We start from the raw sequence: 24,692 nt of genomic DNA, 5'->3' as shown, positions 1-24,692 counted from the left end.
CCCCAGTGTTCAGAGCAGCACTATTTGTAATAGCCAGGACACAGAAGCAACCTAAGTGTCCATAAATAGATGAATGGATAAAGAAGATGTGGTATATATACACAGCGGAGTATTAGTCATAAAAAAGAAAAATAATGCCATGTGAACCAACATGGATGGACCTAGAGATCATACTGAGTGAAGTAAGTCAGACAGGGAAAGACAAATACCGTATGATGTCACCTACATGTGGAATCTAAAAAAGGGTGATACAAATGAACTTATATACAAAATAGAAACAGACTCACAGACATAGAAAACAATCTTGTAGTTACCAAATGGGAAGAGGGGAGAAATAAATTAGGAGTATAGGATTAACAGACACTTACCACTATATACAAAATGGATGAACAGCAAGGATATACTGTATAGCACAGGTAACTATATTCAGAATCTTGTAATAACCTATAATGAAAAGGAATCTGAAAATACATATATATGCATATATATTTGTGTATAAAATATATGTATGTATGAATCACTTTGCTGTGTACCTGAAATTAATACTATTGTAAATCACCCATACTTCAATTTTTTAGAAGTATTTTAATATAAATAGATATTTGCATAAAATTATTAAACTGTATATTTTAACATCTTCCCCTTCCCTTCCTCTGCTTCCTCTTCCCCTTCTCTCCACAAATGTTCTTTATTTACATTGCTGGAAGTTTTTTTTTTTTTTCAATGCCATTCTCCCAAATCATCCCACCCTTGCCCTCTCCCAGAGTCCAAAAGACTGTTCTACACATCTGTGTTAATTTATTTATTTTTTAGTTGAAGGATAATTACTTTATAGAATTTTGTTGTTTGCTGTCAAACCTCAACATGATTCAGCCATAGGTATGCATATATTCCCTCCCTTTTGAATCTCCCTTCCATCTCCCTCCCGTCCCACCCCTCTAGGTTGATGCAGAGCCCCTATTTGAGTTTCCTGAACCACACAGCAAATTCCCATTGGCTATCTATTTTCATGTAAGTTTCCATGTTACTCCTTCCTTCTCACCCTCTCCTCCCCTATCCCCATGTCTATAAGTCTATTCTCTATGTCTGTTTCTCCATTGCTGCCCTGTAGATAAATTCTTCAGTACCATTTTTCTAGATTCCATATATATGTGTTAGAATACGACATTTATCTTTCTCTTTCTGACTCACTTCACTCTGTATAATAGGTTCTAGGTTCATCCACCTCATTAGAACTGACTCAAATGTATTCCTTTTTATGGCTGAGCAATATTTCATTGTGTATATGTAATACAACTTCTTTATGCATTCATCTGTCAATGGACATGTAGGTTGCTTCCATATTCTAGCTATTGTAAATAATGCTTCAGGGAACAATGGGTTACATGTATCTTTTTCAATTTGGATTTCCTTAGGGTATATGCCTAGGAGTGGGATTGCTGGGTCATGTGGTGGGTTTATTCCTAGTTTTTTAAGGAATCTCCATACTGTCTTCCATAGTGGCTGTACCAATTTACATTCCCACCAACAGTGCAAGAGCATTCCCTTTTCTCCACACCCTCTCCAGTATTTATTGTTTGTAGACTTTTTGATGATGGCCATTCTGACTGGTGTGAGGTAATATCTCACTGTGGTTTTGATTTGCATTTCTCTAATAATGAGCGATGTTAAGCATCTTTTCATGTGTTTGTTAGCCATTTGTATGTCTTGTTTGGAGAAATGTCTGTTTAGGTGGGCTTCCCTGGTGGCTCAGATGGTAAAGCGTCTGTCTGCAATGCAGGAGACCTGGGTTCAATCTCTGGGTCAGGAGGATCCCCTGGAGAAGGAAATGGCAGCCCACTCCAGTACCCTTGCCTAGAAAATCCCATGGACAGAGGAGCCTGGTAGGCTATAGTCCATGGGGTCGCAAAGAGTTGGACCCGACTGAACTACATCACTTTCACTTTTCCCCACTTTTTGATTGGGTTGTTTTTCTGGTATTGAGTTGTATGAGCTGCTTGTATATTTTGGAAATTAATCTTTTGTCAGCTGTTCCATTTGCTATTATTTTCTCCCATTCTGAGGGTTGTCTTTTCACCCTGTGTATAGTTTCCTTTGCTGTGCAAAAGCTTTCAAGTTTAATCAGGTCCCACTTGTTTATTTTTGTTTTTATTTCCATTACTCTAGGAGGTGGGTCATAGAGGATCTTGCTTTGATTTATGTCATCAAGTGTTCTGCCTATGTTTTCCTCTAAGAGTTGTATAGTTTCTGGTCTTACGTTTATGTCTTTAATCCATTTTATCTTTGTGTATGGTGTTAGGAACTGCTCTAATTTCATTCTTTTACATGTAGCTGTCCAGTTTTCCCTGTATCATTTATTGAAGAGGCTGTCTTTGCCCCATTGTATATTCTTGCCTCCTTTGTCAAAAATAAGGTACCCATAGGTGCATAGGTTTATTTCTGGGCTTTCTATCTTGTTCCATTGATCTATATTCCTGTTTTTATGCCAGCACTATACTGTCTTGATGACTGTAGCTTTGTAGTATAATCTGAAGTCAGGAAGGTTGATTCCTTCAGCTCCATTCTTCTTTCTCAAGATTGCTTTGGCTATTCAGGGTCTTTTGTGTTTCCATATGAATTGTGACATTTTTTTGTTTTAGTTCTGTGAAAAATGTCATTGGTAATTTAATAGGGATCACATTGAATCTATAGATTGCATTTGGTAGTGTAGTCATTTTCACAATATTGATTCTTCCTACCCAGGAACATGGAATATCTCTCCATCTGTTTATGTCATCTTTGATTTCTTTCATTAGTGTCTTACAATTTTTTGTGTACAGTTCTTTTGTCTCCTTAAGTAAGTTTATTCCTAGATATTTAATTCCTTTTGTTGCAGTGGTGAATGGGATTGATTCCTTAATTTCTCTTTCTGCTTTTTCATTGTTAGTATATAGAAATGTAAGCGATTTCAGTGTATTGATTTTGTCTCCTGCAACTTGGCTAAATTCACTGATTAGCTCTAGTAATTTTCTGATACTGTCTTTAGGGTTTAGTGTCATGTCATCTGCAAACAGTGAGAGCTTTACTTCTTTTCTGATCTGGATTCCTTTTATTTCTTTTTCTTCTCTGATTGCTGTAGCTAGGACTTCCAGAACTATGTTGAATAACAGTGGTGAAAGTGGACACCCTTGTTCCTGATCTTAGGGGGAATGCTTTCAGTTTTTCACCATTGAGAATAATGTTTGCTGTCAGCTTATCATATATGGCCTTTACTATGTTGAGGTAGGTTCCTTCTATGCCCATTTTTTGAAGAGTTTTAATCATAAATGGGTGCTAGATTTTGTCAAAGGCTTTTTCTGCATCTGTTGAGATTACCATATGGTTTTCATTTTTCAGTTTGTTAATATATATCACATTGATTTGCATGTATTGAAGAATCCTTGCATCCCTGGAATGAACCCACTTTTTCATGTTGTATGAGCTTTATAATGCATTGTTGAATTCTGTTTGCTAGAATTTTGTTGAAGATTTTTGCATCTGTGTTCATCAGTGATATTGGCCTGTAGTTTTCCTTTTTTGGTGCTGTCTTTGGTTTTGGTATCAGGGTGGTGGTGAGCTCGTAAAATGAGTTTGGATGTGTTCCTTCCTCTGCAATTTTTTGAAAGTTTTAAAAGGATAGGCATTCGCTCTTCTCTAAATGTTTGGTAGAATTCTCCTGTGAAGCCATCTGGTCCTGGGCTTTTGTTTTTTGGGAAATTTTTTATCACAGCTTCAATTTCAGTGCTTGTAATTGGGTTGTTCATAATTTCCATTTCTTCCTGGTTCAGTCTTGGAAGATTGAACTTTTCTAGGAATCTGTCCATTTCTTCCAGGTTATCCATTTTATTGTCATATAGTTGTTCATAATAGTCTCTATAATCCTTTGTATTTCTGCATTGTCTGTTGTAACCTCTCCTTTTTCATTTCTAATTTTGTTGATTTGATTCTTCTCTCTTTTTTTCTTGATGAGTCTGGCTAAAGGTTTGTGAATTCTGTTTATCTTCTCAAAGAACCAGCTCTTAGTTTTATTAATTTTTACTGTTGTTTCTCTCATTTCTTTTTCATTTATTTCTGCTTAAATCTTTATGAGTTCTTTCCTTCTACTAATTTTGGGGGGTTTTTGTTTTTTTTTTCCAGTTGTTTTAGGTATAAAGTTAGGTTGTCTATTCTATGTTTTTCTTGTTTCTTGAGGTAGGATTGTATTGCTATAAACTTCCCTCATAGAACTCCTTTTGCTGTATCTGATAGGTTTTGAGTTGTCGTGTTTTCATTGTCATTTGTTTCTAGAAATTTTTTTATTTCCCTTTTGATTTCTTCAATAACCTATTGGTTATTTAGAAATGTATTGTTTAATCTCCATGTGTTTGTGTTTCTTATGGTTTTTTTTCTTGTAATTGATATCTAGTCTTATAGCATTGTAGTCAGAGAAGATGCATGATACAATTTCAATTTTCTTAAATTTACTGAGTTTGATTTGTGACCCAAGATGTGGTCTCTCCTGGAGAATGGTCCATGTCCATTTGAGAAGAAGGTGTATTCTTCTGCATTTGGATGGACTGTCCTGAAGATATCAGTGAGATCCATCTCATCTAATGCATCATTTAAGATTTGTGTTTCCTTATTAATTTTGTTTTGATGATCTGTCCATTGATGTGAATAGGGTGTTAAAGTCTCCTACAGTTACTGTGTTACTGTCAATTTCTTCTTTTATGTCTGTTAGTGTTTGTCTTATGTATTGAGGTGCTACTGTGTTGGACGCACAGGTACTTACAATTGCTCTGTCTTCCTCTTGGATTGATCCCTTGATGATTATGTCATATCCTTCTTATCTCTTGTAATATTCTTTATTTTAAGGTCTGTTTTGTCTGATATGAGGATTGCTACTCCAGCTTTCTTTTGCTTCCCATTTGCATGGAATATATTTTTCCATCCTCTCACTTTCAGTCTATATGTGTCTTTAGGTCTGAAGTGGGTTTCTTGTAGACAGCATATATATGGGTCTTGTTTTTATAGTCATTCAGCCAGTCTCTGTCTTCTGGATGAAGCATTTAATCTATTTACATTTAAAGTAATTATTGATATATATGTCCCTATTGCCATTTTCTTAATTGTTTGGGGTTGATATTGCAGCTCTTTCTCTTCTCTGACACAACATTTGTTGTAAAGCTGGTTTGATGGTACTGAATTCTCTTAACTTTTGCTTGTCTGAAAGGCTTTTTATTTCTCCATCAATTTTGAATGAGATCCTTGCTGGGTACAGTAATCTTGGTTGTAGAATTTTCCCTTTCAGTACTTTAAATATATCCTGCCATTCCCTTCTGGCCTGCAGAGTTTCTGCTGAAAGATCAGCTGTTAACGTTTGGGGTTTCCCTTGTATGTTACTTGTTGCTTTTCGCTTGCTGGTTTTAATATTCTTTCTTTGTGTTTAGTCTTTATTAGTTTGATTAGTATGTGTCCTGGCATGTTTCTCCTTGGGTTTATCCTGTATGGGACTCTTTGCGCCTCTTTCAGTTGACTGACTATTTCCTTTTCCATGTTGGGGAAATTTTCAACTATTATCTCTTCAGAAATTTTCTCACACCCTTTCTTTTTCTCTTCTTCTTCTGGGACCCCTATAATTCAAATGTTGGTGCATTTGATATTGTCCCATAGGTCTCTGAGCCTGCCCTCAGTTCTTTTCATTCTTTTTACTTTATTCTCCTCTTCATAAGTTATTTCCACCATTTTATCTTCCAACCCACTGGTTCATTCTTCTGCTTCAGATATTCTGCTATTGATGCCTTCTAGAGTATTTTTAATTTCAGTAGTTGTGTGTTTGTTTATTCTTTAATTCTTCTAGGTCTTTGTTAATTGATTCTTGCATTTTCTCCATTCTGTTTTCAAGGTTTTGGATCATCTTTACTATCATTATTCTGAATTCTTTTTCAGGTCGTTTGCCTATTTCTTCTTCATTTATTTGGACTTCTGTGTTTCTAGTTTGTTCCTTCACTTGTGTAGCGTTTCTCTGCCTTTTCATTATTTTTCTTTAAAACTTATTGTGTTTGAGGTCTCCTTTTCCCATACTTCAAGGTTGAATTCTTTCTTTCTTTTGGTTTCTGCCCTCCTAAGTTTGTTCCAGTGGTTTCTGTAAGTTTTGTGTGGGGTGAGATTTGTGCTGAGTTTTTCCTGTTTGTTTGTTTTTCCTCTGATGGGCAAGGCTGAGTGAGGTGGTGTCTCATTCAGCGTCTGCTCATGATTGGGTTTGTGTCTTTGTTTTGCTCCTCATTCGTATGAAGCATCCTTCAGAGGGTGATACTGGTGGTTGGGTGATGCCAGGTTTGGTATTCAAGTGGTTTCCTTTGTGTGAGTTCTCACTATTTGATACTCCCTAGGGTTAGTTCTCTGCTAGTCTAGGGTCTTGGAGTCAGTGCTCTCGCTCCAAAGGCTCAGGGCTTGTTCTCTTTGTTATAAAGAGTAATAGTCCAGTGGAAGCCACGCACAGGGTGAGGCCTGGGGTAAGTGTACGGACTCCTGTGTTCTCCCAGCTGACCCCTCTCGCCCAGTCTGCAAGTTGGCATCTACATTGCTGGAATTTTTTAGGCTTATGTAGATAATAAAAGGAGAGGAGTACAGGAAGGAGCCAGAAAATTGATTTATCTAAGTAAAGGCAAGTAGTTAATGATAGAAGAATAGATCTATAAGTCAGAGGAGGAGGTGAGAATAGTGAGCTGGTGATTTGGGGGAGAGGGGCCCAGAGATGGGGAGTCACATAGAGTAAAAGAATCTCTTATTTAGTACCTTGATAGAAGCTTTTACTGAAAAATGCCACAAGGAAAAAAATGAATTTCTTTTTTTTTTTTAAGAAGAAGGGGGAGGAACAGACTTTCTTTATGTTGCTCATTTATACATTCTCTTACAGCATTCTAATTCATTCCAAGGTCAATTTGCAAGGTTTTTTAAAATTTAATTAATTTATTATTTGGCTGTGCTGGGTCTTTGTTGCTGCATGCAGGCTTTTGTCTAGTGGCGAGTGGGGGCCACTCTATATTTGCAGTGTGCAGGCTTCTTCTTGCAGTGGTTTCTCTTGTTGCAGGACATGGGCTCTAGGGCATGCAAGCCTCAGGGTTGCTGCTCATGCGCTCATTAGTTGTGTTTCCCAGGCTCTAGAACCCAGGCTCAGTAGTTGTAGTACACAGCCTGAGTGGCTCCATGGCATGTGAGATCTTCCCTGGTGGTGCTAGTGGTAAAGAACCCACCTGCAGCTGCAGGAGACATAAGAGACTCGGGTTCTGTCCCTGGGTGGGGAAGATTCCCTGGAGAAGGAAATGGCAACTCATTCCAGTATTCTTGGCTCGGAAATCTCATGGACAGAGGAGCCTGGCAGGCTGCAGTCCATTGGGCCACAAAGAGTTGGACACGACTGAGTGACTGAGTGTGTACACACACGCACGTACACGTGGGATCTTCCTGGGTCCAGGGATGGAACCCATGTTTCCTGCCTTGGCAGGCAGATCCTTAACTACTGAGCCAGCAAGGAAACCCCAAAATGAATTTCTTGTAAGAAAGCAACATAGAGCATGCCATTTTGATTTTTAACAAAATAATAGTTCAGCAAAGATTTTTTATATCATCTTACCTGGCCAGCTGCAGTCCATGGGGTCACAAGAGTTGGACATGACTTAACAAACTAAACAACAGCAACAACAGCTTACCTAAAAGAGTAATGCAATTGAAGGGTAATGCCAGTTTAAACACAAAAGACTGACTTTCTCGTTCTTTTAAAATTAAGAAAAAAAAAAAACCTCTTTGGTTTGTAATCATACTAACAAAAGCGTGAATAAACTTTAAGATCTGTGAGAGACTTTTAAATCTGTTGCTGATTTTGAGTTCTCATCCTCTGACACAAATCTTTTTAGTGATGAGGTCAAACCGAGTGAATGAATGAATGAGAGAAAGTTAATCCATCCTCTGTCAGGGCTTTGGCAGAGGCACCAGCATGTCTTGGTCACCTAGGGACATTGTATTTGTCAAGTATTTATGTGCCCTGTGCTGTTGGTAGACCTTGTACTGTACCAAGAGTTGCTCAGTCATGTAACTGGTACCCACTTCCTGTCCTTAGGGGCCGGTGTCCAGCCTCCCTCAGTCTAGTCCTTTATAGAGCGAATTCCTCGATGCCCAGGTAGAAGAGGCTACTTGCTCTAGGACAGTGATGCCATAGCTCTTGAAGCACAAGTTGCTCCCCAAGACCTGGCAAGGAGCTGAGTGTCACCCAGCTTGCTTCTGCCTGGCCCCCCACCTCCCCGCCACACTAATAGCCTAATGCATGGCTGTGGGTCTTCCTGCCATAACCCACCCACCTCAGACTGACCTCTTTGCACCATATACCACCCCCTCTACCACATAGACCTCCTCCAGGAATCTCCCAGGACTCTCTGACCCATAACGTTGCCCTCATGATGGTCTGTATGGCCCATCACTCTGGGTGCCTGTATCATCCCAGGCCCTCCCCAGGGCCATCGCCTCCTGGGAGGAATCTGACATCAGTCACTGTGGTTGGAGGACAGCCCCTGGGGCAGGTGCTCACACTATCCCCACACCTTCCCTTCTTTCTCCTAACTCTTCTCTTGTGATGGCAAACCCCTCCTGGATGCAGAAGGGGCAGCATGACAAATGTCACCATTGTTCATAGAGTTGTCTCTAGAGTAAAATGTCCTGGAAATGCTCAGTGAAGACAAGAGTGCCTCTTAATCCCTCTCAGAAGGTTTGAATTGCTAAGTTAGGATGGCCACCAACCTTAAATAGTCCCCCAGATCAATGCGTTGGTAACAGAATCCACATTTTAAGATAATGTTATCCAGCAAACCATCTGGTGTCATCAACTCTAATCAGCACTTCCCATAGGATATAACAAGTACTAATAAGTGTCAGTTGCTATCTTTATCAAATCCTTGGTAGACATAGGCAAATCAAAGCCATGCAGTTAAAACAACCAGTCAAAATTTCTCTAAAGAAAAGTGTATCCTAGTTTTTCAAGATAGTAAAATAGAGAAAGAATATACAGCTAAGGGGGGAAAGTGTATTTCCGCAAAGCTCTGAAATTGGAGCCGTGGCACATAGTAGCATTTGTTATCGCTAGAAGTTACTACTCACATCCTACCTCAAATCCCACTGCAGGTGCTGTCCATCCGCGGGAGGCTCTTTCCAGCAGAGTGAGGATGAGCTGAGATCTCTGCCTTTAGTGATCTTCAAGGGACTTGAGTTTTAGCCAAAACTAAAATTCCTGTGAAGCAGATGGCAAGTCCCCCAGGAAAGAATAGAACCCAGCGCTAAGCCATGTTCTGACCAGGAGCTCTGAGAGTGGAGGGTCAACAGGAGCTTGAGTGGTCAAGGCAGTCTTCATAAAAAGGACCTCAGGTTGTAGGCAGACTCTAAACAGAGGACAAGCTAGAGGAAGAACAGGAGAAGCACCGACTTGATTTAAAGAGACACCAAGAGTCGGGGTGGTTTGTCCACAAATGACCACATTCAGCTGTTTGCTTTCTTTTTTGACAAGTTCCTCAGCTCTTGAAATTCTATGCTGCTCATCCTGATCGTGTTTATATTTGTAGAGTCATCTTTATTCGAGTGACTGTATGTTGTGCCCCAAGAAAGCAGGATTTTCTCCTCTTGGCCCTGACACCCATTTGGTTAGCATCTCCTTTCATTCTCAAAACTGTTCTTATTTGGATGATAAATCATAATGTCACGCCTGACTCTGCCTGACCCCTGTAGTGTACAGGATAACGTCAAAGTCCACAGAGCAAACTGCTTCCTAGACAGCATTTCTAGACATCTAAAAATGCCACGTACTCATTATTACTTTAACAAAAAAAGAAATAGACTGTTTCCTTTGTCATGCAAATATTGCTAAATGGATTGGAAAACACCAAATGGAAACTCACAACATAAAGTTAAAGACACTCATCAACTAGAACCAAAATGAAAAACAACAGCATAAAAATTAAGTTAATGAAACATAAAATGTGCTAATAGAGGTAGAAGGAAATTAAACAGGGAAATAAGTTAATAAATGCAAGTTTCAACTTGAAGAAGAATGCCAAGAAGACACTAGGACTTACCAGCCAGAATTCCTAGAAAGATGTGAGCGTCCATGTCAATTTCATAGCCTGCTTCAATAACAGCCAAACACAAATGAACTAAGATTAGCTGCGATCGTGTTTATTCAAGTAATTCAAGGTGGAGACAATCCTAACACAATGATGTGATGTGATCGTAATTACTGATGCAGTGGTACCTCCTTGACTGTCCTGGTCATAAACCTGATGCTGTGTAGCAGATGGACGTCATGCCCACAGGAAGTACAGAGACAAAAGTGTGTCCTCCTCAGCTGGAGTCTAGATCTGCTTCTCTTAGGCCAATACCAAAATGCAGATCCAGAAAATCCAACCATCTCTCTCCTTGTGATAGTCACTTGCCAAAAACATGTTGATGTTGTATTCTTAGCTGGCATTTAACAGTTTTGTCTCACAAATCCAACTGTCTACTCAACATCTCCTCTTGACATCCCATAAGCAACTGGAACTTTGCACACCCAAACTTTTGGAGGGGCAGTGGGGAGATCTTAGCATTTTTTAAATGCAGTTTTAAAAGTTACTTTCCATTTTCAGTTACTACCAAATATTGGCTATATTCCCCATGTTGTACAACCTCCTTGAACCTATCTTACACCCAGTAGTTTATACCTCCCCCTCCTCCCTCCCACTGGTAACCACTAGTTTGTTCTCTATATCTGAGTGTGTTTCCTTTCCAGTATATTCACTAGTTTCTTGATTTTTTTAGAGTCCATGTGTAAGTGACATCATACAATATTTGTCTTTCTCTGTCTGACTTAACTTCACTAAGCATAATGCCTTCCAAGTCCATCCATGTTACTGCCGATGGCAAAATTCCATTCTTTTTGATGGCCGAATAATATTCCATCATATACACGTACCATTTCTTCTTTATCCTTTCATCTGTTAACGGAGATTTAGGCTGTTTCCATGTCTTGACTATTGTGAATAGTGCTGCCGTGAACACTGGGGTGCATGCATCTTTTCGAATTAGAGGTTTTTACATGCCCAGACCTAAACTCTGCCTTTGTCCTGCTTCTGCCCCCATCTTGCCTGTCCAAGTCAGTGGTTCTCCATCCATACCAGATGCTCATGCCAGGAACCTGGGACTCATTCCTGACGCCCTCCCCAACATTCGATCAGTCAACAGTTCCCTCAAGCCTTCCTCCAAAATGTAACATGAACTCTCTCCATCTCCACTGCTTCCATGCACTTCTCTTGCTAGAGCACTGCAAGTGACCTTCAACTTTGTCCCTTCCTCTCCCAATCCATTTGCCACACAAAAGGCAGAGGGGTATTTGAAAAGTGTAAGTCATATTGCCTTTCTCCCTACTCTTTTTTTTCTTTAAATTATAGATTCACCAGAAGTTGCAAATAATGTACAAGAAGGTCCCACACACCCTTCTCTCAGCTTCCCCTCATGTAAACCTTTCAGTGACTTCATGTTGCTGTGGATAATGTCCAAAATCCTTAACCTGCCCTGCACAACCCTTGAGACCTGCCGCTGTCCCCACCGCTCACTAACGCGCCTGACAGCAACCTTGCTGTAGCTCCTCAACTGAGCAGGGATGCAGGCCTGCCTCGGGCCTCTGCTACTACACAGTTGTCCCTTCCTCCTTCTGCATTCGTGCTTTTCTTATTCAGTCATGTTACCCCTGCTTAGAGAGGCTTCCTTGTACATTCATCCCAAACAAGGACCCTTCACATTCTGGTTCACAGCTCCTATCCCCTTCGGTCATAGCCCTCGTCATTAGAATGCTCCTGTGTGTTTGACCGTTTGCGTCTGGCTCACCTGGAGATTCCAAGTACAGTGTTGCAAAAGCTTTGTCTATTTTGACTGTCACCCAAGCCAAGCCCAGTACCTGCACATAACAGGTACATCAGATTGCTTTACAGTACTACTCACATGTTAGTTCTGTTTCTGTCATTAAGGAAGAAACTGGATCATGCTGAGACCTCTCTGAATTCCAGTCTTTTCCCTTTGTTTTCTCCCCACTCCAGTATCCATGAACTTGTTCACCACTCAACCCAGTGACAGTAAGAGCACTTAATTTCCTCTTTAACTTCCCGTAGATAACAGATTGTGACTGGTAACTCATCTAGTGTACATTGAAACCTGCAAGTCTACTGATTAGGCTCCCAAGCACCAGCTTACTATAATAAAGACAGAGAAAAGATGTCATCTCTTGACGAGAACCTGGAAAATGATTATTTCTGGCAGAAAATTTGTTTTGACTCATAGACTTACCCTTCAGAGTCATTCATGAATGAGTAATGAAATCAGGAAAGATCAATGATGCATGCTCTTAACCCTCTCAATCTATTCTGCTGAGAGCAGAATAAAAAGAAAGTTACAAGAGAAGATGATTTAGGAAGAGAGAAATACGGTTGCTGTAATGTACAAGTCTTAAGAAAACGAAAGTGGGCAATTCATCTAGTTTACTATGAGTAGTTTTTCAGGCTTCAATCATGAGTCACCTAAGTAATTTTTCTGTGCTGTTTAATTCCAATGTTTATTTATTTTATTATTTTCCAACAGTAAAATAAAATAAATAGTATGCAACTGCCAAAGTTTAATGCAGTAAAAAAAAAAGTTGGTGGTCTTTGCTCTGGCATATAACATAGAGTTTTAATGCCATAAGCTTTTTTTCCTCAAGGAGTTATTTAAAACATTTAATATATTCTCATCTCCTTTCTTGATGGATGATGAGCCATCTTCTGTTAACTTTTTAATGATGGAGAATAACTACAAATTAAATAGCACAATCAAAAGCAGGCATTAAAAATAGTGGTGCAGGCAGTTGTGTGGACAGACTGCAGAGTGACTGGTTAGGTGCATGATGTCTAAGCCTAGAAGGACCTCTTGGTCCCAGGGTCACGTCTGTCTGCTAAAGGAAAGCAGCCCTTGTTCCCAGCTTCAGCTCAGCTTGCATTAGAGGCCTCGCCCACATCAGTCCTACTGAGTTATTCTCAGCAGGTACTACCACCTGGGAAGCATCCATTCATAGGTATTCTAGTGATGAGCATCTGAGTTTTCTGTTGGGGGTTTGTTTTGCTTTGCTTTTGCTTCTTAAGTCATCTTCTTATAGATTGCATATCAACAAGCGCTGTGTTTTCCTTATCACAAAAGCCAGTGGGAAGTATTTGCAGGCAGGAGAGAAAGGAATCAATAGACTTTTTAAAAAATGGACATCCAGGGCTGGGGGAAAATTCAGATGCCATGAGAGAGATTTCTGTTGAACTTTCAGTGGTATCTCCTGTGATTTTTGTTATTCTAGGAAGAGTCCATCTCCAATGCCTCCTACTGAGACGATGTGGAGAGACTGTGCTAATAATGTGTGCCATCTTTCCTCTGGGGAGTTCCAGATGCTTTTTTGTATACTTAGCCAAACAGAGTCAGGAGTAGAGAATGAAGTTCTTTACAGGGATACCTTCCAACATGCAGGCCATCTTGCTGAGTGAGGAGAGACCCCCTTAGGAGACAAACCAGGGAACAGCAGTGGCTGCCTGGCACCAGCTGGGTGATCTGTGAATGTGCTCCTGGGGCGGCCCTCACAGAGGAAGGAGAGAGAGGAGGGGAAAGGATGTGCGTCCTCTGAGGTGTCCCAGGGGGAGCCGGGACTCCAGACCTTCGGCCAGCCTCTCACCTCTCCCCCCTACCTCATTCCGCTCCCTCACGTGTCCCCATGAAGAGAAAGCACAGCACACATTCTTGTTTCCTGTCTTGAATGGATGACATGACCCTAGAATACCAGGACACTCAGGCTTTCACTCCCTGGAATCCAGGAAGGGAGGAAGGGGCAGCTGCCCCATGGATTGTCCCCAGGACCTGGACCTCGACTGGCTCCCTCAGCATCCATTCGGGGAGGGTAAGGGTCATTTGAAAACCAAGGTCTGGGTTAAGGACCAGAATACAGGTCCATAATATAAATGAAAGGCAGAGCCTGTCCCAGGGCATAAGACTCTCCATCCCCAGTTCAACAGATGTGATGTTTTTTTCTGACTCACTGGGGCTGTGTCCCTTGTAGACTTATCTAAGTTTCTCATCTTATTTTCCGTTCCTGGTGCTCAGCCCCCGAGCTCATGTTCCCTGGGCTCTTCCTTTGAAATCTGCCTTTCATTCCTACTTTGCTGCCGTGTCTCCACGGAGACACCCTTGTCATTTTAAGGGGAGACTTTCTGATCCTACGAGGGTCGCCCCTGACTTTTGAAAGCCGTTAGCACCCTCAGGGCAGGCGCTAAATGCCAGTAGTGAACCCCTCATGAGTGTGACACAGAGCAACACCCCCAGCTCAATTCCGGACACTCTTGGCACTGGGAGAGGGGAGCCCAGGTGAGAACCACTGCTGGGCTCAGACAGGCCCTTCCTCTGCCATCTAGTCCAGGACCAGCAGCGCCTCGTCCCCCCGGGCCACAGTTCAGTGGGAAGTATCCCCTACGGGATGTATTCGTTGGCGTTTCCTCTGCAGATATCCCCAGAGCACCTGCTAACAACTGCACACACTGCTTGAGGATCTGTAGAACCCTGGTGGCTCAGACGGTAAAGAATCCGCCTGCAATGCAGGAGACCCAGGTTCAACCCCTGGGTCAGGAAGATCCCCTGGAGAAGGAAATAAGAACCCACTTACCAGAGAATCCTGGTGGGCTACAGTCGGTGGGGTCACAAAGAGTCGGACATGACTGAGTGACTAAAGATCCACCAGCCATTATCCATCACTCAACGTCCGCCCCTTCGTAGCTCTGTCCTACCTTCACCTTTTTTTTAAAATTATTTTTAATTGGAGAATAATCGCTTTACAGTATTGGGCTGGCTTCTGCCATGCAACAACAACCTTCACCATTTTATTTGCATGTTATCTCATCAATGTCTGCAAGTCGTCCCTGGACCTCCATTCTTACTCTCTGTCTGGAGGCTCAGCTTGTCCAGGACAGTGACCACTTCTTCTGCTTTTGCCTTTGTCCCCCTTAGCGCCCAGGGCAGTCATCTTCTGTGTAGTAGGAATTCAGTAAGTGTTGATCTGACTGATCCACAGATATGCTACTATCACCAAGGGTAGCTTTCATTTCTCTAATAGGGATAATGGTACTGATGTGTCCTTTTTTCTAATCTGAAGATTCTATTTTGTCTGCTTCCTGTGAAGAAGAAGAGCATGGGAGATGTTATTGTCTCTGATAAACAGTAAACTCTGACACCTGTTGGGTCAAAAGTGAAGACAGACCATGTACGACCATGTACACTGCTTGTCTCCTGTGTGGACCCTGAGGAGGCCTTGGTCTTCGAGGCCACGCTTTGATCCCCTCCGCATGTGACTTCTCATCGGAGGAGACAGTGTGCTCTCTGCCTTCCATAGATTCAGGGGAAGGCAACTGGGCAGAAAAAAGAACAGGCAAAGGGAAAGTGACTGGAAAACTGGGAGAATCTGAAGGAGCAGTGGAGGTCTCCTTGTTTTCTTTTTTCTTTTAATTTTTCATTATGGAAATTTTAAAACACATACAGAATTTCCCAGAATACTGTAATATTCCCTGAATGAGCTCATCACCTAGCTTCAAGAGTCATCAACCCAAGGCTGTCTCATTTCATTTATATGCCCACCCCCTCTCTCTCCCATCCGGCTATATTATTTTAAATCCCAACATCATGTAATTACATTCATACATATTTCAATGCGAATCTCTGAAAGACTCTTTAGAAATTATGTTAACTGTGTCTGAAACATATCAATAATCACCTAATGTCATCTCAAAGCCAGTCAGTGTTCCAATATCCAGTTGTGATGACTTTATCAATAAATCTGAAAACTGGGAGTAAAATTATATCTTCATTGGGAAAGTAACGGCAACGGAACCAAAACAGATCCTTTTCTTACAGGAAACTAGAATAAAACAGTGTTAAAAATGATTTCAGGAAGTAAAAATGAAATAGGTCTGACTGGTGCCATGTCCAACCTCCTCAAGCTCGCCCCCTGGTGGCAGGTGTGCCCAGCGGGTGGCTTCAGTTAACTTCAGAAATGTTCATTTCCTAATATTCCTAATAATACAAAAGGGTTCTCTACTATGTTACTAGGAATTTCATATTTGGCCACCTGGAAAAAAATGTGGGTGACACAGGGTTTTTTAAGTATTGATTGAGCACATAATTTAAAAGCAAGAATACTAAACAAACATCTCTGCCCTTTCTTCCAGCAGGCAGCCCAGAGAACGGCCCTCCACGCTCTGTCTGACAGGTACATTTTGTCATTTTTATGAACCATAAATTGCTGTATGAAACATTGAGCCCTATTTATTGTGGCATATAATTCATAATCGGATTTTGTCCCTAAAGTATCTGTGAACTGGGATGTTAAACATTTTGCATGCTTCGATTTGTCATGCATGTGTGGAGTTTATTACTGCAAAAGTCGCCGTGTTGTATTTCATAGAAAGTATGGAGAAGCCTTCGTTGTTCAATGAAACAGGAGACAAGAAACATGGAAGGAAAGTCCTGAACGGTGCAGTAAATTCTGAAGTTTGGGATTGGTTGGGATCTGAGCTCATTTTTCAACAATAAGTACTTCATTTATTCTGGGGTGTTCTCTTCAGACATGTTCCCATATCACTTCCCCAGGAGCTGTCTGTCTTCTGATGAGATTCTCTCTCGAAATACTTTATGCACGGAACCCAGTTCATAGTCCTCTGTGCCTGACTTTTTACCCCTCACTCTGGCTTGTCTTTTCTGACTTGTGTTATTGAATGAGATATGGAAGCCTAATCAGTAAACATAATCAAGCTGTATTTCACATCTTGCTTTGCCTATAAGGCTGTGTAAAGATAGTTGAGTGGGGATATTAATAAGTTACTTCCTAGAGTAAACTTGACCATTTATTGGTTTGGGTTGGTTTTTTATTTCTCATTTGCCAAGGGGTGTGTGTGTGTGTGTGTGTTTTAAAGAACTATCAGGTGGTAAAGACGAAGCCTTGTTTTCTTTCTTTCCACAAGTGATGTTCTTACAAAGTTAGAAAGACCTGGAGGAGACGTCCCACTCAGCAGGCTAGCAGACACCTTGGCATTGTCTAGCTACCATCACCCCACTCCTTTCCTTCCCAGTTCTTTTTGTGTGTGTGTGTGTGTGTGGAATGAGCTGTAATTGCCTGTGTAAACCAGCTCAGTTCAGTGCCTCTCCAAGGAAAAATCTGTCACTTAGGCGAATTATCCATGCACATAGATGAAAAGCATCTTCTCAGTGGTGGCAGGCTGAGCTGCAGTGTTGTGACTTCAGCTGAAAAGCCTTCCCCATGACAACCACACAAGCCTGTCTGCTCGAAGACTGGCTGCCACGTCATCTTCTGGGGTTGCTTCTGTGACTTCTGCAAAAGCTGGTAACTGTACCACCTCTGAGTCTGTTGGTAGGAGGAGGAGAGAGACTGGATCAAAACACATTTAAAATCTGACACATTAATTCCTTTTCTCGACATGTTTCTTTTTTCTCTTTGACTCTTCTTCTTAAGTGATTCCTTCAACAAAATACATTGAGAAGTAAGAGGAAGCCCACAATTTACAATGCTATGCCATTGCCAGTAGTGACAGGGTTTCTTTTTGGGATGATAAAAATCATGTAAAATTAGACTGTGGTGATGATTTCACAACCCAGTAAATATAATAAAAACAACCAAATTGCATGCTTTAAATGGGTGAACTTTATGGTATGTCAATTATGATTCAATAAAATGACTATAGAGACACAAAATCTGTTTATGGCCTTTGGTAGAATGAATCAAGAACTAGTTTTTAAAAGTATGGATTCCCTTTGAAGACATTGTGTATACAAAGACAAGTCATCAGAAACTGGGACTGGTATATATATTCTAAGGCTTCTCCCCAAAAGACACATGACTCTGTCCTGGGTAAAAGATGGGTATGGACTTTCATGATGAGCAACACTAGTACCTTTGACATTTTCTGATCTTCTCAGAAACTTCTCCTAAAGCCCAATAATTAATTGACTTGTAAGTTAGAATCTTAGCCCTTGTTGTTATATAACCACTAAGTGCAGAAACTGTAAGGAAAAAAGTCCATTCCCTGGAAACAGAGGTTCCCATTGTCACTGCTCTTCTTAAGAATTTCTCTATATTCAAATGTAACTGAGCATTTCCCTCTAAATCTAGCAGTTTTCCTGTTCAAAGTGCGAGGAACTCAGTGCCTTTCAAAGCAATGAGGTGACTCCACCTCCTGTTCTAGCAGCGGAGTCGTGTAGAGCTGCTTCTCTGTGCTTTTCCTGCTCTATGTTTTCTGTTAATTCAGGGCCACACAAGTATTTCCATGAGTGAGAAGTATCTGTAGTTGTTGGGAGATATAGTCAAAAAACCCTTCTTCAAAATAAGGATTTGTAACACCTACTGAATTAACTGGACTCATGTTTTCCAGTTTCTTACGTTAGAGAATGCTAGCTTATCACATGGCAGATGTCATTTTCTGTCACGTTACTTCTTCTGTGGAATAAACTAGCCTTTTCTCGAAAATGGGAAATGTGACTCTGGGTCCAGCTGCTGTATGACTTGCCTAGAATTCTTTTGTCACAGAACTGCCTCAGGGTGGGAATGGAATTGAGTAAAAATCCCCCCAAAACCCCAGGCTGTGACCTTCCCAAAGTAAAGGTCTAACCCCATACCTCAGACTCCTTACGGCCTGGTGGTGATCTTTTCTACATCCATTCACGCAAACTATTCTGGTTTCCTAAACTTTTTTTTTCAGCCCGTTATCACCTCTTGATATAAAATTCCATAATGATTAGGCACTTTTGTTTCTGATCTAGAAAAAGCACTTTGGGGGCCTTCACAGTTGCTTCCTGAGTTCTGGGAGCTGGGAGTTGGACAGGAAGCCCAGTCTGGTTTGTGTCCCGCCCCCACGTCCCACTGAGGTGTCCTGCTCGTTCGCCCCTTTGTGATCCCACGTCCATCCCATTAGCTGGTGAACACGGGACCTCTGATGCAGTAGAGTCGTTTTGCCTCAAGATGAGCAGCCTGATGATTAAGTAGTTTACGCGATGTGGGTTGGAGGGGTGTGAGTCTACACGGTAGGAAGACAGTTGTCCCCTGCTTCCCGGTAAGAAAGTCTCCCTTCACGGGACAGGCTTTGCTCTTTCCTTTCTAAGGTCAGGTGGAAATCTCATCCACATGGAATGTCAGAGTGTGGAGGACATCTGGATGTTTTCTGAAGGTCAGTCTTGTCTGTCTTTTCATTGTTCCAGCTTCCTGGTTTCCAGGGACATTTTAGCAGAAACCCAACATCTGACAGTTGAGACTATAATGCTTTAAAGTTCAGTGGGTTTTCCGTAATCAATACACGAGCATGCGTGCTAAGTCACTTCAGTCGTGTCCAACTCTTTGCAACCCCACCAGGATCCTCTGTCCATGGAATTCTCCAGGCAAGAATACTTGAGTGGATTGCCATGCTCTCCTCCAGGGAATCTTCCTAACCCAGGGATCGAACCTGTTTCTGCTGCAGTTTCTGCATTGCAGGTGGATTCTTTACTGCAGAGTCATCGGGAAAGCCAATCAATACACAGTGTTGATCAATTAAATCTCCAATATTGCCAGGGCTTCCCCGGTGGTCCAGTGGTGAGGACTCTGAACTTCCAATGCAAGGGGGAGCAGGTTTGATCCCTGGTCAGGGAACTAGGAACCTACATGACACACTGGGTGGCCAAAAATATATTTTAAAAATAAACAAAAAACTGTGATATTGCCATTACTAAAATTTAAAAAACATCCAAGAAAAACCTGTCGCCTTCTTTGGTTTTGCCTGAGTGATGGGCTTAATTTATGGCTGAATGAAAATACCCCAAGTACTCCACAAGTCCAGACAGGCTTTGGCCCCGTTCATCCATGCCCCCTGCAGTGATGGGAAGGGTGAGTGAAGATGGGGTGGGTGGGTTTTGTTCTTTTCTCCTGATGGCTACAGAATTTTTCATCTGTCCATTTTATGCTGTTGAGAGGCAGCTGGCTTACTAGAGAGGCCTGCCAATGCCCCCGAATAACGGAAAGGCAAAGATCTGGAAGAGTTGGCAAAGTTCTCAACAAGGTAAACCGGTCAATGACAAGAAAACCACCCTTTGCAAAGAGATACGCTCCTTCTTACTTACCCACTCCTTATAATGTGCCTCTCAGGGATCTCTTCTTCCTACCGATCATTGTGCTGGGTGGGGCAGAGAGAGGCAGAGAAGAATTGGGATTAATTGGCCAGTGGGTCATTTCTAAAGGCACGTCTTAGGTGCTGCATCACCGGTAATGTGGAGAATATGCAGAGTGCTATCAGGAGAAAAGAGGGTATGTGTACAGTATGTAAAGTGCCTCTGAATACCATTACCTTCCCTTCCTAACTAGTGACTAGTAGATAACTGTGATCAGAAAAAGGATTGAGTGATTTATCAAGCCACTGCACACTGGCAGAGAAACTGGAGGTCAATCTGGAAACCCAGGGCAAGAGGGGCACTAGGCGGTTGGCAGGGCTGAGAAGTTAATCATGCCCTTGGACCGCTTCCATCCATCTCGGAGCAACGGAGCTGCTGCAGAGTGAGCCAGGATGCTTTATAGCTGTAGATCGGGAATTAATATTTTCTGTGAAACCTCCAGCTTCATTTGCAGTAACTTGGGTTTTATAAAAATGGAGCATAATTTCATATGAATAAATCACATTCAGCTAGAAAGATGAGAAGCTGGCAGGGGGGAGGGGGGTGGACAGGGGAAAGATTGTGCTTAACTTTGGGGAAAAAAAGAACAAGCAAGAAAGCCAACGTGAAAACAGTTGTTAAGGCCGTGGGGCTAGGAGGACATGAATGGCCGTATGGTTAAATTGTGCATGTAATCATCTTCTGAAATGTCATCCTGCGACTTCAGAAATGGCTCCATTTTTACAGCCTTGGAGACGCATCACCAGACTGTAACCTGGTCTGCCCATCTGGTGGTATCTCAGGTCCAAGATCCATTTATAGTGGGATCTCAACAATTGCCGTTGATTTATTCACTGGTGCCAGGAGGCTCTATTGAAGTGCCTTGTGTGCACAGCGGGCCCTGGGCTGGTGCCAGCGGGCGTGGGGAGGAGCAACCTGTCACCTGCTCTCAGGGACCCCGTCCAGAGTCCAGAGGTGCTGACTTTGTGAAGAGAAAGCCCTCATTAGCCTCATGCATCTGCTCGCCTCAGTCTTGCCCTTCCTCAAATAAATCTCACCCATCAACTCTCCTCTTTCCATTAGGGAGGATATAATGAAATTAGGTAAGTGAGGATTCATCTGGAATGAAGGGCTCACCTCCGTTTGGGTGTGATCGTGTCCGGGAGCGAGGCTGGACACGGCGCCTCTGGGGAGGGAAGGGCAGGTGTCTGACGGCCGGGAGCGGGAGGGTGTGCACTTTGCATTCAGCCTCACCTTCCTGACCTGTCGCCAAGTGGACCAGCCTCAGTCAAGCGGAGGGGAGTGTCCTGGGCGTGGCCACCCGCCCTGCAGCGAGACTTTCCGGGTCACATTTTACACACCGTCCCTGAAATCTGGAGAAGAAAGTCACAGTTGCCAGGCACTGGTGACGATTGGGCTCTTCTCAAAGGGTCCGAAAAGGGAGCAGGAGAGGCTTGTAAGAAAGTTCCAAATTTCCAAGTTGTAAAATGACAAAATAGCAGGAGGGGAAGTATCAGCCTCGCCCTGGAGCCCCACAGTGGTCTCCAGTCTCTCCAACGCAACAGCTTCTTACGATAAAGTCACTTTGGTATGCCATGCAAAATGTCTTTAAAGAGCTCTAGAGTTTAGAAACCCTGTCTCATTGACTGTCTAATTTTATGATCCCACAACAACCCCATGAGATAGAAGGGACCCATTTTACAGATAAGAAAACTGAACCTGAGACAGCTGATGAAGTCACCCAAGGTCACAAAATAGCAAGTGCTAGAGCTGCGGCTGCAGTCCAGCTTCTCTGATTCATGTGGAGTAGAATTCTCTCGTCCCCATCACGCAGCAAGGAAGCAGGCTTGGGTGGGGTCAGAGGCTGGTGGTTCATGCCATGTTTTATAGTCTAACAAATGTTAATAGCTTACTCCATCTGCACTTTGTTTAGTAGCTAGTAGCATTAGTAGATCCTTTGTTTCTACTAATGATTATAATAATCCTTACATTTCTGGCCTAGCTATTTTTTTTTTATCCCTAGCACCTAGCACAGTTCCTGGCAACTGGGAGACACAGAAGTCATTTGATGAATGAAGAAAACAATGAACAAATGAATGAATGAATTAGGTCCCACGTTTTGTGGTTAAGCAATGGCAACTTTGCCCCTTTCATGGATCTTTGTCGTGGTGAAGGATGTTGCATAACTCAGTGAAACCATGAGCTATTCTGTGCAGGGCTACCCAAGATGGATGGGTCATAGTGAAGAGTTCTGACACCACGTGGTCCACTGGAGAAGGAAATAGCAACCTACTCCAGTATTCTTAGCTAGAGAACCCCATGGACAGTATGAAAAGGCAACATAGGAAGATGAGGCCCCCAGTTCGAAAGGTGTCTGATATGCTATGAGATGGTTAGATAGCATCACCGACTCAATGGACATGACTCTGAGCAAACTCCAGGAGACAGTGAAGGACTGGAATGCTACAGTCCATGGGGTTGCAAAGAGTCAGACATGACTTAGCGACTGAATGACAACAAATGCAACTTTGGGCTTAAAATAGAAAATTGCTTGCTGAAGTGGTGCCTGTTCATCATGGCAGTGGAGCACCACAGGAAGCAGAGCTTAATGGTCAGGGGCTTATTACTAAGGAGTCTACGCCTAAAAGATGCTATAAAATTGAGACAGGACAGGGAAATGGAATGATTTTTTTTTAAAACAGTCCAAAAGTAGGAAGAAAGTCTCCAGAGGGGGGAAAAAAAAAAACCTTCAAAAAATTGAAACCACCCAGTGCAATTCAATTAGAGTGGAGTTAATTTAGAAATCAGTAACCAGAGAGAACTGGAGGATGCCATAGTTGTGTTAATGCCTAGACATGATCTCTGGCTGCTCCCTGCCTCTTCCTCCCTTCTCCTCATTGCCAGGCTTCCCACTATGGGCACATCTTAAGATGCTCTCCCATACTATCTCTACCAATTCTTCGTGTTTCCGTTTTCCTTCCTTCATTCAATGCACGTTGCAGTAGAGACCCCGCAGTGAGTGAGGTGTCGAGTCAGTCTCTATGCAAGACACAAAAATGCTTTAACCATGTATCCCACTCTCTGGGAGTTTACAGGGTGGTAGAGGAAACTTGGTGGCTCAGACAGTAAACAATCCGCCTGCAGTGCAGGAGACTTGAGTTCGATTCCTGGGTCAGGAAGATCCCCTGGAGAAGGATATCCCACTCCAGTATTCTTGCCTGGAGAATTCCATCAACAGGGGAGTCTGCCAGGCTACAGTCCATGGGGTCGCAAACAACTGGACACGGCTGAGTGACTAACACTTTCACTCTCAGAGGAAACATAGACACATGCAGACCTACTGTGTGTATTAAATGTCGGCATGTGCTTGTGTGGTCCTGGGACTTGTTAGTACAACCGACACGTGTAAGTACAACACCAAGCTTTTCACGTGTTATCACTTGTCGTTATTCCTCATGATAGCCCACTCAGCCAAGAAGGAAGAATTCAACATTAGGGCCTAAAGAGATGAATTTTTATTTCATTTCACTCTCCACATATCCTCTCTGAAATCCCAAGGAACCTGGGTTTCCAGAGACACGTGACTGACCCACAATCTAATGGCTGAAAAGCCGCAGTGCGACCTATCTGACTCCAACTGATGCTACAGCTGATGCTCTTAGCAACTTCAGTAACATCCTCCCACCCCACCAAGTTATAGAGCGATCTAGAGCTTGTACTCCACAACGAGAGAGGCCACTGCAATGCGAAGCCTGTGCTCGACACCTAGAGAGTAGCTCCTACTTGCCACAACTTGAGAAAAGCCCTCGCTGCAACAAAGGCCCAGCACAGCCAAAAGTAAATGTAAGTAAATAAAGTTATTTAGAGAAAAAAGAATGGCTGCTCAATAATAACTTAATGCCTTTCAAACATAAAAGGCCGTGAGTTCAAATTATGCTACACATCTCTGCTCCCATGATAAGGAGGAGGAGAAACACCATGTATCTGGCCCAGCTTTCCACGATCTCCTCTCTTCTTTTGTAAGACATCATGAAGCAAGCATCAGATTTCGAATCCTTGAACTTGGGCTGGAATTTGGGAAAAGTATTTATCCATCTGAGTCTGAACTTTCTCAGTTGCATAAAAAGGATGGTAATTATGCCCTTCTTGTTAGGTTTATGGTCAGATTAAATGAGGTGATAAATAGAAAAAGTGCTTTGTTAGTCTATCCATATGATAATAATTACCCTATTGCATCACTAAGAAAGCCCACTAATCAAAGTACCATGAGATATTCTCTAAGTCCTGCCAAGAAGCTTAAAAAGGAACACAGAAAAATATGACAGAGTGGATTTAATTTATGGAACCATGAACAAATCATAGTATGGAGCATGTTTTTACCTTGACATTATAGAAAAATAAATATCAACAAAGCCCAAGAACTATCCCTTACATTGTTC

The 24,692-nt window shown here is 42.2% G+C and overlaps 1 protein-coding gene across 10 annotated transcripts in view; it reads left to right on the top strand.

Annotated features, from left to right (window-relative positions):
- The window catches only part of AFF3 (ALF transcription elongation factor 3), a 578,695-nt gene that overhangs the window by 463,523 nt on the left and 90,480 nt on the right, over window positions 1-24,692 (top strand). For 7 of the 10 annotated variants that reach the window (XM_070474966.1, XM_070474933.1, XM_070474952.1 and 4 more), the window contains one exon: window positions 16,293-16,333. In XM_070474966.1, the coding sequence (XP_070331067.1) occupies window positions 16,293-16,333 (41 nt within the window). The remainder of the gene's footprint in view (window positions 1-16,292; window positions 16,334-24,692) is intronic. The other 3 variants (XM_070474946.1, XM_070474928.1, XM_070474913.1) reach the window with 1 other exon arrangement.

The sequence above is a fragment of the Odocoileus virginianus genome, chromosome 2 (genome assembly GCF_023699985.2).
Source record: "Odocoileus virginianus isolate 20LAN1187 ecotype Illinois chromosome 2, Ovbor_1.2, whole genome shotgun sequence".
NCBI classification, from domain to species: domain Eukaryota; kingdom Metazoa; phylum Chordata; class Mammalia; order Artiodactyla; family Cervidae; genus Odocoileus; species Odocoileus virginianus.
Note: the sequence above shows the minus strand (reverse complement) of the source record. Positions and strands in the feature narration are given on the sequence as shown.